Source organism: Furipterus horrens, unplaced genomic scaffold (genome assembly GCF_987537825.1).
Source record: "Furipterus horrens unplaced genomic scaffold, mFurHor1.1.pri manual_scaffold_5, whole genome shotgun sequence".
NCBI classification, from domain to species: domain Eukaryota; kingdom Metazoa; phylum Chordata; class Mammalia; order Chiroptera; family Furipteridae; genus Furipterus; species Furipterus horrens.
This window is the reverse complement of record NW_028327175.1, coordinates 88,421,586-88,440,941: the sequence shown is the minus strand read 5'-3', so window position 1 is coordinate 88,440,941 and position 19,356 is coordinate 88,421,586. Positions and strand designations below refer to the sequence as shown.

Genomic DNA, 19,356 nt, shown 5'->3' with positions numbered 1-19,356 from the left:
CATTTACACAAAACAGTTGAGAGAGACTGTTCTATGCTTTTCAGCTGCTGTCGTACACGGCTATTTTAAATTTCAGCAAGTGGAATAGTAGCAGAGTGATCATCTCCAGTAAATGCTGTTGGCCTTTGTAAAGAATGGCTTGTTCGAGGTTTTATGATTTACAGGGACACAGCTGGTGGCCTGCAGAGCTGTAGGAATGAATATGTGCTCTCCTGGGCCTGGCAAAGCTAGAGATGAAAAGGGCCCAGAGCTGGCACCAAAGCAAATAAGCGCTCTGCCTTTAAATATATCATCATAATTTATATGAAGCCTGGTTTTTCAGTCCCAGTGAGGTGCATGCGTCAGTAGCAGCTTTTTGATGTGAGCCTAATTGTCAATTGGTTCCCACTGTTGCCTTGTATATCAAGGACCAGTATGATGAGAAATTACTTTAAGACACAGTCCTATAATCTAGCGTTACTTTACACATGTTTTGACAAGCAATTCATTAGCATTGAAACCTGAAACTGCTAATCTCCCACCTAGATTGATCTACACTAGGTTTGTGAGGAATACTTAGGTGACAGAGGTGTAGGGAGGACTGGTACCTCCTCGATCCCTTTTCTGAGTCTACCCACCTCACCTGAAGACATTTTTTTATTGCTCTTAGAGAGACAAGAAAGGAGGGAGGAAAGGAAAGAAAGAGAGAGGGAGAGAAGGAAAGAAACATTGATTGTTTGCCTTCTTGTGTGACCAGGGATCAAAGCTGCAGCCTGGGTATGTGCCCTGACTGGGAATCGAACCCACACTTTTCGGTCTAGGGATGATGCTTCAACCAACTGAGCCACATGGGCCAGGGCTCCTTTGCGTCTTATATTTTTATTCATCTCAATAATTTGCCTTCCCGCCTGCTCCTCCCTCCCTTGGTCCTGCCATGGGGAGAGCATTGGGCAAGAAGCAGAACGCTGCCTGAACCAGGAGGTACGGAGATGATGGGTAGTGGTTAAGTGACTTTACAAATGTACGATATCTTATACCCTTCCTCCCCCTAATGGCCCTAGAGAACTCTCATTTAGGCAAAGTGGTTTAGAGGAGGAAATTTTGCCTTAAGGATAATTCCCTCCATCCCTGATTTTGCTGTTCTCTTTATGGTTTTTCAAGTTGAAAGTGACAGTATTGTGGAGATACAGACTATAGAAGTTGCTAGATCTTTTAATTAATATCAAATGCAGGAAGTGACAGGATCTGATGTTGTGAAGGCCTGCATTCTCTCAGCTGCTAATCTCCAGTGGCATGCAAGTCTGAAAGTGAGCAGAGGCTGTTTTCCTCTTTTCTGGGAGATCCTGGCTCTGTGCTTCGTGCCTGGGCCTCAGGTACTTAGGTGTCTCCTAAAATAACACTCTTAAAGGAATGATGTGTTAGGAGATGATAACTATGTCATTATCATGACTCCATAGTAGTCCTAGTTGAGTGGATACCGAAGACCTTTCCCAAACTTTTGAATGCTTTTATTTAAAGGAAGAAGAAATAATATCCTAATGAGCTAGTAATTAAAGCTTGTCAGACTGGATTGGGGGAGCTGAGTCAATTCTGTTATAGTTGGCATTGAACTCTGGTCTGCCCATGAAGAAAGGGAAAAGAAAGGGAATGAGAAATCATTCTGCTACTCTAATGAGGAAATTGTGCCTCAGCAAAGAGAGGGCTTGAGGAACCTGTTGGCACTAGAAATTAATCCATCTAAACTCGTCATATTTCAGATAAACTAATAAGTGCCTGAAGAGGAGCCAGAGAAAATTCAGATTTACAACTCTGCAACAGAAATCAGGGCGGTGCTATTGCTTGCCTCTGTGCCACTAAGCCTCAAGGAGAGTTTAATCAAAGACAAGAAATAAAACCTCTTTATACAACCATACACACACACACACACACACACACACACACACACACATATATATATATATATATATATATATATATACACTCCATACATATACATGTTCAGTTCCTGCATTTAATTTGCTCCAGATGTCTGTCTCAGAAGACATATTCCTTTTCTGTTGTCTCCGCTTGTCCCTCTTTCTCCCTTCTGCCCCTTCCCTCCTTCACCTTTTATCTTTTACTTAAGCATGCTACCTCATTATGCTGTTTGTTAGCTGAGCGTTGATGGGCCACAGCTTGAAAAGCATCCCCTCGGAAGTGCTGGAGGTGGCTTTGATGCAGCCTGGCTAAGTGTCTGTGACTCCCAGCCCTTGTTGAATGAAGCTCAGGGGGCTTGTCTTCTTCCCTCCACGCATCCTCCCAACAGTATATCACCTTAAGCCTGTCCTTCTGCTTATCTCCCATGGAGCATCCTGGGCACCTTAACAGAAACTATTAGAGGAACTGCCCAAGGACTAAGGGCTACACGATTGTGGCATATATTTTTTTCAAAACTAGTCTCAAGCCATCAAGGACAATGCTGCTTTAGTGTATATGTATATATCTGCTTAATGTAAAAGCAAATTTTTTTTATTACTGATCATGTTTAAAATTACTTTATAAAGCTCTATTTTTTTATTACAGTATATGCTTTTGTTCCCCAAAATGTCTATACTGACATCTATGACATCTTATAACTATGAAACTTGCTAAAACATATGTAATGATTATCTAAAAGAAGTAAAGCATCTCTTTCTGAAGTAAACATTGAGCTCTAATAATTGTTTTGACTTTTAAAAAGTTATATCTTAAGCTATCGAAGTTCTTATTCATCTTTAAACTTGTATGATAGTTGGTTAGTCACCCTGGCTAACCATGCACATGTATGGCACAGGCTCCCATGCCAATATATGAGACAGCATCTTAGTGTTCCCAGAGGTACCTTACAAAAGCCTGATTTCTGCTCCCTCTTCTTACCCACAAGACTTCTTAATGGGCCATTGTATTTTCTAGAAGTGAGAAAGGATAATGTTACTCAGGCAGCAAGATGAGAAAAGCAGCAAGAGCTTCTTTTAGCTGACCAGTCAACTGGATATTGACCACCTGTCTTCATGGGAAAGAAATAGATGGCAGTGAATAAGCGAGAGTCTAGTTTTCCAAGAAGCTCAATGATTTTCCCAAATCAATACAGCTCATCAGGTCTCAGAACAAAGGCTGCAGGGGTGGTGACAGTGATGGAAGTGGCTCTGTGTTCTTTTGTGTATTAAACCATAAGACCCATGGGGAAACAAGGTTTCTTTAGCCATGTGTTTTTTTGTTTGTTTGTTTGTTTTAACCTCCCTTTTTTTCCTTTATGGCTTATTTGGTATATTTAGAGAGGGAAATCCTTTCAGATATTTTTAAAAAACGTTTCTAGAGATTGTATGTGATAATCCAATATACTTTTGAAAGAGATTGGCACAGTCAAGAAAGGATACCATGTTTTAACATGTAGATTAGAACAACATTTTGCCACTGCTTTTTGCTTTTTGGTGTTGGTTTAGTATATTTATTTGGATTAAGGCTTTATTTTTTTTCTTCTTATTTATGGATAGGGATTAGATGAACCAAAAAGAAATACCTCAGTGTCCAGATTAACCCTTGGCAAATAAAGAACCTTGTTCCTAATGTTCTGAAAAATAACACCAAACCCTAATAGGAATGCTGAACTGTCATCTGAAAGGTTATAATTAACATGGACAGAGTGGTGCCAACATATTCCAGCCGCCAACAGAGAACATCTATCCAAACCAGCAATTTTTAGCCCTTCAGTCCTTTAATCTTTAAGCTCACTGTGCTTTCATAAAGTAGTACATTAACACCAGAGCAGTGTGTCTCTGGGGTTAATGGCTGGGGTGGCAGCACACTAGGGCATAAAGTGTTTCATTACACTTCCCTTTGTTAGCACTGCCCTATCTCCCAAGCTCCATTGCTGTACACTGTTTGTTCAGATAAAGCCCAATGTTCAGGGTGACTAATCGTAGCACTGTGTTCCAGATGGTTTGATTACAGGATGTGGTTAAAGTGACTCTTCAAACATTCGGCCCAGCAGTAGGGCTTTTTTTAAAAAAAATACTGCATTTTCTGATCATGTGACACTTTTCTTGTCCTCATGCTCCATACACACTTGGCATAGGCACTAGGAAAGTCCCTCTGCTTTTTGACTGTCTGTTATTTCATTAGCAACCTTAGTTGTAAATTTAGAATTTCCCCAAATAATTATAAACTCAGCTTTGTCCTTTGAGGAAAGACCCATCTGAAGGTTGAAAGCTGTGAAGCCAGAAAAATGAACACATGTACAAGACTCAGCTTTGTAAAAAGTACTGGTATTAGATACAACAGAACCACAGTACTGTTGGAGGGAGTTCAGTACAAAGGAGCAGTGATAAATCATATGTTGTACAATAGTCACATTGTATAAAAATGTAGGGTAATATGATATCCTAAATATATGAACTTTATCTTGTACTCGTGAAACCAGTATATTGTGGCATTTTTATTGTTACTAATGTTTCTCCTAGAAAATATATAAAAGGAAAGAAATGTGTAAACCTAAAAAAAAAGGTTGTGGCATAAATGGGTTTTATTTTGTTGTTATTAGAATAGAATTTCTGTTTTCTGCATGAGTGCACACCAAGTCCATCCAGATGTGGTGGTCTGAATAAGAGTTCAAAAAAACTATGTCTGATTCCAAATTCGGTATTTGCAGTGCTTGGCAAAGAACTTCTGTCCCAGGGATGAGGCACTTGAAAGACTCTGGAAACGGTCTTTAAAATGTAATACAAACAGAATGCTGATCCACTGGGAAATCAGCCATTTGCCCAGTTCTTGAAGAAACATCTTCACAAATACCAGAAACAGTAATTCATAAACCATATTTATAACATCTTTGGAGCCAAATCTCCCCGCAGAGAATTTCTATCATCTCTAAACTAGTGGAAGATTATGTTTATTGAAAAAGTATGGGAACAGTGAAAAGAAGTGACTGGGTAAGATTCAAATCTAGATTCCCTTCAGTCACCACCTGGTAGTTCCTAAGTGTTGAACGGGCTCTCTGGGTGCTGCGCACTGTGCTCGCAGGTACAATAGGTGCAGACCCTGCTCCTGTTTCCAGGGAGTGCAGCTGAGTTGGCAAGGATAGGCATACTGTGTGTAAAAGTGGTATAAAATATTAAAGGGACCTTGTGTTAGGTAAGACAGTGTATCTCAATATTTTTTAAACACAGTAAGATTTTATTTGCTGCTCACGTAATAGACTAAGTCAGTATTCCTGTCAAGTAAGGGTCCTCATTGTCATTCAGGGTCCCAGATGAAGGGAACCCTGCTGTCTTCTTCTGGCCTTCAAGGTTGCTCCAGTCTCTGTCCCAGTCACCCAGAAAGGGGGAGAGATCAGAAGAATGTGCATGAGCCAGGCCAGGCCTGAAAATGGTACATGAGTTGGCTCACTTTCCTTTCTTAGAACTGAGGCACAGGACCACATCTAACTGGTAGGGAGACTGAGAAGTAGCTAGCTGAGGGAAAAGATGGATTCTCTTGGGCATTCACTGGGGAGAGGACTGTATGGAGTGCAGTGAGGACCTGGGAGGGCTGTTTATTGGCAGTGTGCATGGTCTGTGTGTGACTGGAGATGAGTTTTTCTTCATTTGGTCCTAATTCATTAGGAACCTTAACTTTCCTTGGGAATTTGGACTAGATAGTTTAAAGTTTTCTCCAAGGGAATTGAAAATAACATGAAGAATGGTTGAGGAAATTTGTTTAAGCTGGGGGGGGGGGGGAAAGAGTGTGAACTGGAGATAAGAGAGCATGTCAACTTGGCCTTTGTCCTTGCCTGGGTGAAAGGCTGTCAAGTGGATGTCTGGCCAGGGTATCAGAAGGCACAGTTTTCTGTAATGGATTAAGGAGTATACTCCCTAAGTACAAGTAATATGCAAACTATATTTCCACTTCTGGGTTATAGGGTATGCCTGTGTTGGTTCTGTTATAAGTGTGCAGACTCTTGAAGTGCAGAATTTGGATGGAGTTCCAGCCAAAACATGATTTGATTCCACAGCACCAAATAAGTGCCTACTGTATACCCTGTAGATGCACAATAAATGCTTAATGGACCATCTCTCTGGGATCACCTAACTGCTAAGTATTGACAAGAGGAAATAATAGAACACTGTGACTATGGAATCCTTATGAGAGCTCAGGGCTTTTTGACTTGTAGAGGAAAGGGGCTCAGGTTATAGAACACGGCCACATTCTTATTAAGTGTCCTACAGGTAATATGCTTTATGGGGCAGCAGCTTAGATTCTATATCAGTATCTTAAGACAAAGCCTTAATACAAAGAAGAATATCCTGTGTGTTAAGCACACTCACAAACTATCCATTGTTCTCTTCAGCTATATTCTTTATTGGTAATTATCATCATATATTTTTCAAATATAAAATGTTACAGGGCAAGAATTATTCAAATGTTGAGAAGGACCATGTCCAGTCCATGAATGGAAAGGGAGACTAGTAAACCTGGTGGGGTACTGGAGAATATAAAGATGAAAAGAACTTGTATAGGTTTGTTGTCAGCAGCTAAGTAGTTCATAGGCTGATTGTTTGAGAGAATAAGTGTGCATTAAAAGAAATAGTAGATCTTTTTGGAATACATGTACATTTATTTTTAACTTACATAAAAATTAAGGCAGAAATATAACTATGCCCAGGTTAATAAAATTCAGATTTGTACTTTTAAAGGACTGATTTTCACATGGGGCATTTTTGCCTTTAAAAAAAAAAAGTAGAGTTTGCTTTCTATGGCCATGGGTTACAAAGTGTTCAAGATATTGAAACTTCACCAAAACAATAAACCATGTACATCTTTTGTAGCTGAAGCACCACCTTTATAATTGGCCTCTTACAATAGGGTGTTGTGTAAACAACTCCTAGACTTCCTTACAAAGAAACAATACACTATGTAGTTTATGAGAAGCATTCCTTAAGCCTTCATTACAACCTCGAGAGCAGATTTGGCTGTGTAAACATGTGCGTGTGTATGGTGGCATATGAATTCTAGACGAATGTAAATATATAAATACTCTGTGGCATTGTGATATAAATTGTACATATAAAGAAAAATAGACACAAACATATGTATTTAACTAGCACCACGCGATGGAGACAGTTCAAAATCTCCTCCCAGGAGTAGAGCATTTATTTTGAGCATTTTAAATATGGATAGCTTATAGAAAAATAAAGCTGACATATTGAGGCCCTTTGAAATTGAAAAAAGGTCTTTAAATATTTTTCCACCAAGTGCTAGTAATATTACTTGTACTTAGATAAGAGGTCTGTATGTGTGGCTTCTAGAAATAATGTCAGGTGATGTGAACAGCTTTGCAGTATGGAAGTTGCAACTGGAGTTTAGTCTTTGTGACATCTTTAAATAGCCCTAGATAACCAAGGATTTGCACATTTGGGGTCCCTACCTTCTCGCTGGCCCCCAGTTTCCCTTTGCCCTTTTTGGAGAACAGGAATTAGATTCTGTGGGGTCTGAGCGGGCTGGTAGGCTGCGTGGAGCTGTGCAGCGTGGACCGTGGTGGTAAATCAGCACGGTCACAGATACGTAGCTTTCCTTATAGGGACCAGGCCGCGGTGATCTACTGAGCAGGGCCGTGCAGGCAGCCTGCACTGGGAAGCTCGAAGCTCGGCTTGGCACCAACATCCCCGCCTAGCCCGCCAGCCCACCAGCCCGCCACCGCCACCGGGGGTAGCAGCCTCCTCCCTCCGCCCATCTCCTTTATGCTCAGCCGCTGCCTTGCAGCTCCCTTAAGCAGCCCTCAGCCCCGCCAATCAGACGCGAGCGTTCCCAGCAGTCGCTGGCCAATCAGTGGCCACTGTTTGCTGGAACCGCGAAACCCTTAGGGGAAAAGCAATAACAAAAGCCTTTCACTGCAGACAAATGTTAAGTGTCTGTGCAGACTTTTCCTGTTTTTAATTTTATTACTGCAAGAATGGAGGGTTTGTTGTTTCTTTCATGTTTCCTTTCAAGCAATTTTAATTATACATTTGTGCTACATCAGGGACTCTGGAGCTCAGTGATTCAGCCTATTGCATCTAAAGCTTAAATGCAGTAACCTTCTGGCAATACAGATATATCCCTGCACTGTAAACATAGCTGACATGCTAAAGAATTTTAAGCAGCTGCAGAGGTCTTTGACACCACATACAGTGCCCCAGAGAGCAGATGATGAGAAAACCAGCTCTGTCTTCCCCTTCGCCTCCTCTCTCACCCCCTCCCTGTTCCTGAAGGGATGTGCTCATAAAGAATCCTTTCCTCCAATTGTTGTCTTGTACAAATTTTGACCAAATGCCTAATTACCATTGATTCTCATCCCATTGTGAATTTTTATACCCAGTGGTTTTTTAAAAAAATTTCCTGAGGGAATCAGAATGAAAATCCTGGTCTGAGGAAATGCTTGCCTTGCCTCATGCTGGCTTTCGTCTCTCCTGCCACACTGTTGCTACAGTGAGTCAGTTCCACTGTCGCCTAAGTGATAGCAGCATAGGCTGTATGGGAAACAATTTTTAAATCTCTTTGAGACTTCTGAAAGAAACCCTTCCTTCCCCACTACTTCAAATGTTTTACCTGCTGTTAAAATGCTCCCAGGGAAATGAGTCTTACCTTGTGAGATGTCCCTTCCATAAAGGAGTCCAATATAGGTTTTCTGTAAAATTCAAAATGGCAGTGAGCAGGTGAGGAAACCAGCTAGAAATCAACTTAGAGTAATGTCCCTTGGTGTTTCCAAGAAAGAGTGGGGGAAAGAGGGGGATGCAGAAAAGAAAACAAAGGCTCACTTAAATGTTTCATTTCTTTACCCTAATATTTTATGTATGTCTCAAATTCTAGGTCCTTATAAAAATGTGCTTTAAAGGAGTGATTAAAAAAAATATTGGCTCTTGTCCTCTAGTGAAATAAAGAGGATGTTGTATTTTGTTTCCCTGTGACATTTGGTATACTAAATGCACTTAAGTTTCACAATTAACAGGTGCAGTGCTAAATTAAATTGTCTGCAAAGCAGTAGGGAAAAGCAGAATGGCTTGCAGGAAACACGAGTGTTGTTTTGAGATTTTTTTTTTTCTTCTAATCTTCTGTGGCAAATGCTTACTGAAGTTGATTCTACAGATAACCCCTAGAGCCAACCTATTGTGCTCATTTATTTGCTTAAGAAGGCTATTTTAGAAGCCTTTAAAATGAAGCAAAACCAGTAAACCAGATAGTATACCAAGGCTGATTCTTGTTTCACGAAACCAGAGAGGGACTTATTAGGAACGAGAACTCATAGCTGATTGTCTTTTATCTGGACGCCAAGCCCCTGTGCTATACCTATATTTGTGCACCCACATAATTTTTCTATGTAAAATCACCATTATTTTGTGTTGTTGAATTAGAAACAAAACTTGATTCATTTCAGTTACCTTCTGGTTTAAGCACTGGTAACTGGCATTTAGTTTTTGTTGGCTGCTTGCCAAATGAAAGCAATTATGTGTAATAATAGAAAAATTAAGAGGTGAGTGTTGCTATTTTACAGCAGGACATGGCAAAAACCATTTCCTCCTGTCAGCAGTATCTTGATTACACTCTCACACACAGCCTTACCCTTTTGTACTGCATGCACATGAGTACACACACACACACACATTTCCTGTGGGTTTTCATTTGAGGTCACTGAAACCAGAAAGAGGAAGAATGCAAACCACAGCTTTTGAAAGCAAATGAGAATAAAACTTTGCTGGTAAAATAATATAATAATAATAATAATGTAATAATATAAGAAGAAGAAGAAATAAACTAGTAATAGAGTAATGGGTGCTAACCATTGTCTTCCTTCATTCCCCGCACCTGCAGGTGTCCTAGTGGTCAATGTCACATGGAGGAACAAAACTTACGTGGGGACCCTACTGGACTGCACCAAGCATGACTGGGCCCCTCCCAGGTATGCCCGGGGCCTTTTATTTCAGGCCCTGTTTTCTCTCCTCCTCTCCTTCCCCATCCTCTCCTTGCAAGGAAGCTATAGGGAGAGATGAATAATACATAAAAGTCTGCCTGTAATTGAAACCAAGCATAAGGGAAATGAGCAATTCAGGATTGAACACAGTAAAATGCAGATGCTAGATTTCTTTTCTGCCAGGAGATTGCTGTTCCCTCCCCCCTTCTCTCTCTTCTTTGTTTTCTTCTTTTCTCAAAATGGGAATTTGAACTGGATTTGAAGCTGGCTACCTGAGCTGTTTTTCTTTGGTTTTTCTGAGGAAGACTATAAGCCTTTGGTAGCCTATTTTTTGCAGGTGTTGAAATTGTAGGTGGAAGAATAGGGTGTCTTTTCCTTATCTGGGCTCAGCCTTCAAGCTGTTGGAGTGTTGACTGCTCTTTGCTGTATTGTGTGCCTTGTGTTTTCACATGGCTCTTTGAGAGCTGCTCATTTTGATGTCTGTTACTTGCTTCCCTAGATTCTGTGAGTCACCAACAAGCGACCTGGAGATGAGAGGGGGCCGGGGCCGCGGGAAGAGAGCAAGGTCTGCTGCAGTTGCCCCAGGCTCAGAGACCAGCTTCACAGAGTCCAGAGGCCTGCAGAACAAGAACAGAGGGGGGGCCAATGGGAAAGGGAGGCGGGGCAGCCTCAATGCCAGCGGACGAAGGACACCCCCAAATTGTGCCACTGAGGACATCAAAGCCAGTCCCTCCTCCACCAACAAAAGGAAAAACAAGCCTCCGATGGAGCTAGACCTGAATTCCAGCTCTGAGGACAGTAAGCCTGGGAAGCGTGTCCGCACAAATTCTAGAAGTACTCCCACCACACCTCAAGGGAAACCAGATAGTACTTTTTTGGACCAAGGCTGCTCCTCTCCAGTGTTAATCGATTGTCCCCACCCAAACTGCAACAAAAAGTACAAGCACATTAATGGCCTCAGATACCACCAGGCTCATGCACACTTAGACCCAGAGAACAAACTGGAGTTTGAACCTGACAGTGAGGACAAGATCTCGGACTGCGAGGAGGCCCTGAGTAATGTGGCACTGGAGTGTGGTGAGCCAAGCACAAGCATATCCGCTTATGACCAGGTGAAGGCGCCAGCATCCCCTGGCTCGGGGAACCCCCCTGGGACCCCCAAGGGGAAGAGGGAGCTGATGAGCAACGGCCCAGGTTCTGTTATCGGGTCTAAAGCTGGGAAGAATTCTGGCAAAAAGAAAGGCCTTAACAGTGACTTGAACAACCTCCCCGTCATCTCCAACATGACAGCCACATTAGACAGTTGCTCAGCAGCAGATGGCAGCTTGGCTGCTGAAATGCCGAAACTGGAAGCAGAAGGCTTAATTGACAAGAAAAATTTGGGAGATAAAGAGAAGGGCAAAAAAGCCAACAACTGCAAAGTGGACAAAAACCTCTCCAAACTGAAGACTGCCCGGCCCATTGCCCCAGCCCCGGCCCCTGCACCGCCACAACTAATCGCCATTCCCACCGCGGCCTTTACAAGCACCACCGCAGGGGCGATGCCCGGGCTGCCCTCCCTCACCACCACTGCTGTGCAGGCCATGCCAAAGAGTCCCCCATTAAAGCCCATTCAGCCAAAGCCCACAATTATGGGGGAGCCCATCACCGTGAACCCGGCTCTTGTGTCGCTCAAAGACAAAAAGAAAAAAGAGAAGCGAAAGCTCAAGGACAAAGAAAGGAAAGAAACGGGAAGCCCGAAAATGGAGGCTAAGCTGGGTAAACTAGAGGATGCCAAGGGGGCCGGGAAAGATTTATCTGGGCATTTTTTAAAGGACCATCTCAACAAGAATGAAGGGCTGGCTAATGGACTGTCGGAGTCTCAAGAGAGCCGCATGGCCAGTATCAAAGCCGAGGCTGATAAGGTTTACACGTTCACAGACAACGCTCCCAGCCCTTCCATAGGGAGTGCCTCGAGAATGGAGTGCAGCGCCCTGGTGAATGGCCAGGGGCCAATGGCCCCCCTGCACGTACTGACACAGAATGGGTCTGAGACTTCTGCAGCCAAGACGAGCAGCCCTGCCTATTCGGACATATCTGATGCTGCTGAGGATGGGGCTTCTGACAGCAGGTCAGAAGGCATGAGGTCGAAAGCCAGTTCCCCATCAGATATCATTTCCAGTAAGGACGGTGTTGTGAAAGGGCATTCTTCAGCTACAGCACAATCATCTCAGATGAAAGAGTCCCATTCTCCCTATTACCATGGCTACGATCCTTATTATTCTCCAAGTTATATGCACCCTGGGCAGATCAGCGCCCCTGCAGCTGGGAATGGTGGGACCACGCAGGGCATGAAGATCAAGAAGGAGTCTGAAGACGATGCAGAAAGGAAAGACAAAGTGGAGCAGCTAGATGCCAAGAGAGTGGACCATACTTCAGCATCACTACAGCCTCAGCACCAGTCGGTGATCACACAGAGACACCCTGCCCTGGCTCAGTCACTTTACTATGGCCAGTATGCCTATGGGCTCTATATGGACCAGAAGTCTCTGATGGCCACCAGCCCTGCCTACAGACAGCAGTATGAGAAATACTATGAGGACCAGAGGCTGGCAGAACAGAAAATGGCCCAAACTGGGAGAGGAGACTGTGAAAGGAAAAATGAGCTCCCCCTGAAAGAGCTGGGCAAGGAGGAGAGTAAACAGAAAAACATGCCATCAGCCACAATCTCAAAAGCTCCCTCTACTCCGGAGCCTAGCAAAAACCATTCTAAACTAGGGCCGTCAGGGCCTAGTAAAACTGAGGAGACAGGTAAATCGCAGCTTCTCTCCAATCACCAGCAGCAGCTTCAGGCCGACAGCTTCAAAGCTAAGCAGATGGAAAACCACCAGCTTATTAAGGAGGCTGTAGAAATGAAATCTGTCATGGACTCTATGAAGCAGACAGGTGTAGACCCAACCTCGAGATTTAAACAAGTAAGATTGTGGAGCATGGCCCCCACAGGGAGAGAGCAGTGTGAGACTTGCACATGTCTGGGCTTGGTGGTTAGAACTTCTTCACAGGAAATAAACCAAGGGCTCGTTAGGGTCGATTCCTCTTCTCTTGAAAAATATTTTAAAAGACTGTCTCTAGAGTTATTGCATAGCTTTGAAATGTACATTGCTCACAACTTCCTAAAAAGAACTGTGAACATGTGCTTTTTGTGTTCCGTGATGCTGTTAACTAACTGAATCCGACATGGTCCCTTAATTTGTTACTGAGTCCAAAGTGAGGGAATTCTACAGCATGGCCACTGAGATTCTGAGTCTCATCTCTAAAATATTTGTTTTTCTACATTTACAATTTTCTGCTGGCATTTTTAAGGAATATTAAAGCCGAGTTTCTTAAATTCACATTTCCCACTCAACTTTGTAGTAAAACTGGGGATCTGGATGTCTTTCACAGGTGCCTGAGATGTCTGGATTTCGGTTTCACACCTGTGTTAATGGCCCCAAAACGGAGCTCATTGCTGGGTAGCTGTGCCTCGGGCAGCCGTCCCAGAGCCCCGCCAACCTGAGGTTACATGTGCAAACACCTAGGACCCCGGTCCTCATGAAATCACACATGTGCTAGCATTTTCTGTCACAATTCAGACATTCTGACTCCCTGGAGTCCCATAAGTATTTCCTCTGGAATTTTCCCCACCCCACTCCCATGCTTAGATGTCCTTGGTGAATCAGAGTAACAAAATCCTTTTATCATGTTCGGTTCTGTCCAAAAGTCAGACCTCAGGTCCCATTTTGAATGTTCATACAGGATCTAAAAACCCAGGGCGTATAGATCCTGAGTGGGATGGGGGTTCACGAAGGCCATTGTGGAGGCCTGACTCGGGCTGTGGGTTTACAGGGCTGTGTTAGACCTGCACAGTTTGGGGAAGGGGGTCTATAGATGGCTTTGTTTTCTAATAGAAAAAAGATAACATGTGCTATTCATTTGAAATTTTGTTTTGATTAAGATATTAGCATGCGATGAAACGTGAGCCGATATATTAAACCTCAGCTGCCTATGAAGAAAATGTATTAGGAAACAAAGACTTTCCCCCCTAAATGATATTAATTGCTATAGTAATTACTTAAATTTACTATTACTAGCTTGGGTTGTAGTTTTAAAAACTCTTTGTACCTATGTAAGATAGTAAAAGGACAATGAGAGTTAAATACGTCTGAGGATGTTACATGATGTAGAGAAATGACAGTAAGAGCCCCACCCCCACCCCCCATCCCCCCCACCCCGGAATCCAGCAGACCTAAGTTTGAAGCCCATCCCTACACATGGGCAGCAGTGTGACCCTGGGGTTACTTGGAACTTTAAACGCTTTGATTTTGTCTTCTGTACAAGTGATCAATAATAATCCCTACCTCAGACATTATTCTGTGTAGAGTAACACTCTGGTCAGTGCTAGCACATGAATAAATGTTCACTCAGTATCAAAAGTAATAGTAATAGTGCTGTCATAATGATTTATGGGGTCTCTTAAAATTCAAAATTTTAAAACAAATCTTTTTTAAAAAAATCAGGATCCAGATTCAAGGACATGGCATCATTATGTTTACCAGCCCAAATACCTGGATCAGCAAAAGTCAGAAGACCTTGAGAGAGAAAAGAAATTAAAAGAGGATAGTCCCAGGAAAACTCCCAATAAAGAGAGTGGTGTGCCCGGCCTTCCTGTATCATTAACCAGCATAAAAGAGGAGCCCAAAGAGGCCAAGCGTCCTGACTCCCAATCCATGGAGGAAAGCAAGCTGAAAAATGATGATCGAAAGACTCCCGTGAACTGGAAGGACTCTCGGGGAACAAGAGTGGCTGTGTCCTCGCCCATGAGCCAGCATCAGTCCTACATACAGTACTTGCATGCTTATCCTTACCCACAGATGTATGACCCCAGCCACCCTGCATACCGGGCTGTGTCTCCCGTCCTAATGCACAGTTACCCCGGTACGTGTTGTGGGTTCTAACTATCTTGGAGGGAAGAGGCTGTGTTCAAATCTTAGCTATTAAAAACTCAGAATATATTAGATGCTTCAAAAGTGACATTTGTTTTGCTTGTTTCTATGCTGTTTAAAGTCCCAAAAATGATACTGACTTAATGAAAGAGTTCTTTAAGATGAAATGTCAAGAGTCCTCAGCTATTGTTTCCATAGTCTCTGATAGGCCGCTTTACTGTTAGACTGACAGATACTTTATTGTCTGTGAAAATATTCTAAGCACTTGCTGTCATAATCATTATAGTTACTATTCCTTTCACTTAAGCGGGCACATAAATGTATGAAATGGCTGTAAGCTCAATTCTGTTTATAACCTCTGTTCATCAGGATGAATTAACTGGGAGAAGAAAATGGGAGAACATAGAGACAGTTTAATGATGATATAGCCTGTTCTTAATGTAATCGTCTAATTTTAAAATCTATGATTTTTGTCCCAAATTCGTGTAATACAAATGATTTTTTTTTTAATGTATCTCATAACTGATGTGGCATTTGTTGTTTATCTGCAGGGGCCTATCTCTCTCCAGGATTTCATTATCCTGTTTATGGGAAGATGTCAGGGAGAGAAGAGGCAGAGAAAGTCAATACCAGCCCTAGCATCAGCACGAAAACTACCACTGAATCTAAAGCACTGGATTTGCTCCAGCAGCATGCCAACCAGTATCGCAGCAAGTCACCTGCTGTAAGCCTCCTTTTGTTGTCATTTAAAAGTACTGTGGTTAGAGGAAAAGGGGGGACGTGCTGGAGAACAGTCTTGAAATATAAATGGTTTTGGAATCCAGCTATGATTTCCAGATGCTGTTTTATCCTGATACATAAAGGGTGGAATATTCAAAAAGTAAGTTGGTTTCACAGTGAGGAAATAAAATTACTGAAGCATGTACGGTGGCCACAAGGTTTTTTCTGTTGCAAAATCTATACCTTGCCTTCCCAGGAGGATGCTTATTAGATGAACATTTAAATTCATAGGAACCAACTTTTGATGCAAAGTATTTGTTATTTTGATGCACTGGAATGCCAGAGTGAGTCACTTGGTTAAGGAATGGTGGCTGCATCTGCTCTTTTTCGGTCTTGACTCCGTCGTGTTCCTATAACTCCGCTGAAGTAATGCAAACATGTGTCTTTGTGAAACCTGGCTCTGCCGACACCACAGCCCACCTCCCGTTCCTGGCCCCAAAAAAGACTGTTGTGAAGAGAGACAAAAGAAGGGATGTGGTTCTTGGCAAGAAAGACAAGTTTGGAATAAAGTAACAATGGGTCTGTGATGAGAATGAGGCCACCAGGGACGCGATAAAGAAACTAGAAAAGATGATTTATGAATCTCTACTGAGTACTCTTTCTAGTGCAAAGTCTTTTTCAAGTGATAAAAAGAATTTTAGTGTAAGGGTGGTTAAGCTCTGGTGCGTAGAAATATATAAAAAATACATGATCCTTAACCAAACTATGATCTGGGAGAACAGAGCTCTTCTGGGTGTTCAGAAATGGTGAGATTCTGGGATGCTTTTGGAGGCTTAGGGCAATGATTTTCTGTAATCAATATCGGCATATGGTATGAGGGTATGTGTTCTCAATGGAAAAAAACAGACACATATAGTTAAAATTATAAGATAGATTTCCCCCACAAAATGTACATGAAATAGAAGAGTAATCAGAAAACTTGACCTTAAAGAAATTTCTACAACTTCTTTCCCTTGAGCCATATTTAAAAGTTGTTTCTGGATAGAAATTGGGTAGCTTCTAAGCCTACAATTGTGAGTGAATAGAGAGAGAAGTCCTCTTCAGTCATTTGAGGCAAACATGGATGCTGCTTTTGGGTGGACCAATTCTTTAGTGTTGACGTAATTCCAATGAAAACTGAAGCATTTTTGAATTGGTCTTCAACTAATAAGTACTTTTAAGTATCTGTGTATTTACTTTTTAATCATTACACATATTGCTAAAGGGACAAAGGTGGTACTCTGATTACATTTTTTTAGAGGATTAATGGGGAAATCACTCTTCTCCATTCCAGCCCGTGGAGAAAGCTACGGCGGAGCGGGAACGCGAAGCAGAAAGGGAGAGGGATCGCCACTCCCCCTTCGGCCAGCGGCACCTGCATACGCATCACCACACCCACGTTGGCATGGGTTACCCACTAATCCCTGGTCAATACGACCCTTTCCAAGGTCAGCAGCTCTATTGTTATGGTGCCTTTCTTCATTCTGCTTTGGAAAACAGTTGCCCAAACTGCCTTTCATGTGTTAAAAGATACTGAGCTTTGAGTTAACATTAGCTCTGGGGAGGGTTCTTAACTCATACTTTCGCTTCCTCATGGCAAAACTAAGGCTATCCCACATCTTTGTATTCTATTGAGACACAAAATTGCTACCACTTAATAACTGTCACTTGTTGATATTATCAGTGGCTTACTGTTATCGCACAGGCTGAGGGTGGCGGCCAGTGTCTGGGGCACTGACTAGAACAATCAGAAGATGAGATAGCTACTTGAGGGAAATTGTGGGGAAAGGGAAGGCATGGTGGGAGGCTTTGGTGAACCTGCTTGCCCTGAATTTCCGTAGACCTTTTAAGTTGCTTTTTTCCTATGGAAGTAACATGATCAGGCTCAACACTTTCTATAACCTAATTTGGGGACTCCTCACAGCTCCTCACTGCTTTGACTCTTTCACTAAAGATGGAGAAACATTTTTTAAAGTTCCATACAGTTGACTTGTGGGGGCCTTCAATTCAGTGTTTTAGTTGAGCATGTGCCATTTGTCCTAACACTGTCACCTCACAGCAGGTGGGCCCTGGCACTGGCTCTACCAACAGACCACCTGCTAGGATCTTGCTGTCTTAGTTCAGGCTGCCATAACAAAATGCCATAGTCTCTAGTGCTAAACAACAGGAATTTATCTTCCCATAGTTCTGGGGGCTGGGAGTCTCGGTCAGGGTGCCAGCATGGTCGGTTTCTGGTGGAAGCTCTTCTTGATTTGTAGGCAGCGGCCGTCTCGCTGTGTGCTCATCTGACCTCTTCTCTATACCTGGGGGCGGGAGTGGGGAGGCTAACTCTGATGTCTCCTCTTATAAGAACACAAATCCTGTTGGATCAGGTTCCCACCTTTATGACCTCATTTAATCTTATTTACTTCCTAGTAGGTCCTATGTCCAAATATAGTCACAATGGAGGTTATGCCTTCTGACCAGGAATGTTGGAAGGGCACAATTCAGTCCATAGCACTTGCCAAGTTTCCTCTTACTCTGCTTGTGTGATTACAAGCTGATATGTTTGAAGGTGCTTTCAAAAGTGAGAAGTGCTATACACATGTGAAAGGCTCATTTTTATTTATTCAACTTATGTTACTTGGTATCAACTAGGATGTGAAAAAGAGAACATAAAGGACCTAGAAGGAGAGAGTGATCTTCCCTAGGTTTGTTTCCTCTATTTTTTCCAGGATTGTTTTCTTTAGAATGAAAAAGAATTTTCTATTGGCAACTTCATGACATTTGGAGCTATCACATTCTTGGACTGTTACTTTTCTCTTGCATGGTAAAAGTTAAGACTATTTCTGAGTTTGGTTCACTGATTCCATGTACCTTATGGGATGCATTGTGTTCCACCACTGGGGAAAATGTTACAGTGATAAAAGTTATTACCAGAGTAGTATATTCTAAGCAAGTAGCATGTTGCTTCTATAGTTCACTATGAGTTTTGATTCCTGTTGTTCCTGAGCTTCCTATTCAGGAATGCGTGTAAACCATTTAGCACCATGCAGAGCTAGAGAGATGGAATGCTGTATTCTCTTTGAATAGCTATTAGGAAAACCACAGAGTACTTGATAAAGAGATAGATACTGCTTAGGCTAGGGGGTTTGTACTCTTGAAATATTTTGTGTGTGTTCAGGAAAAGACATACCATTGCTGTCAGGTCTGCAGCCCTTCACCACTGGGCCTGTCTCTGCTCTTATATTTCTGAATGTCACAGAAACCCTGCATTTTTTTTTTCACCATTAGGCTTGACCTCTGCTGCCCTAGTTGCCTCTCAGCAGGTGGCTGCTCAGGCATCTGCATCAGGAATGTTTCCTGCACAAAGAAGGTAAATATTCTTTACATTTTGAATCAGTTTTTTAGGTAGAGACATCTTAGTGGGTGGGAGGAAGCAAGAATAGGCGTTTTAGACCAAAAACTTGGGGCCTGAGGATTTTATATTATTGTAATAATGAATGTGCTTTTATGCCACACTATGCTTCACAAGCAGTTTCTATTCCATAAACCTCATTTCTGTAGTTGTAATGTAGATTAGAATTTAATTGATCAGTTTTTCAACAGTTGGAAAGTTTCTTAGGTTATCCTCATAGCTCTGTTAAAATAATTCATCATGACTCCCTTTGTGTTATTATGTTTAAAAATAAACTCACAAATGGAGAAGTTTGTTTTCATGATGCTGAAGGTAATGTT

The 19,356-nt window shown here is 42.3% G+C and overlaps 1 protein-coding gene across 1 annotated transcript in view; it reads left to right on the top strand.

The window, feature by feature from the left end:
• ZNF608 (zinc finger protein 608) overlaps window positions 1–18,998 on the top strand; it is a 103,327-nt gene extending 84,329 nt beyond the window's left edge. The window contains exons 3-8 of the mRNA XM_090276635.1: window positions 9,820–9,907; window positions 10,419–12,873; window positions 14,455–14,872; window positions 15,432–15,604; window positions 16,934–17,087; window positions 18,913–18,998. Coding sequence (XP_090132761.1) covers window positions 9,820–9,907; window positions 10,419–12,873; window positions 14,455–14,872; window positions 15,432–15,604; window positions 16,934–17,087; window positions 18,913–18,998 — 3,374 coding nt within the window. The remainder of the gene's footprint in view (window positions 1–9,819; window positions 9,908–10,418; window positions 12,874–14,454; window positions 14,873–15,431; window positions 15,605–16,933; window positions 17,088–18,912) is intronic.
• Window positions 18,999–19,356: the final 358 nt, after the last annotated feature.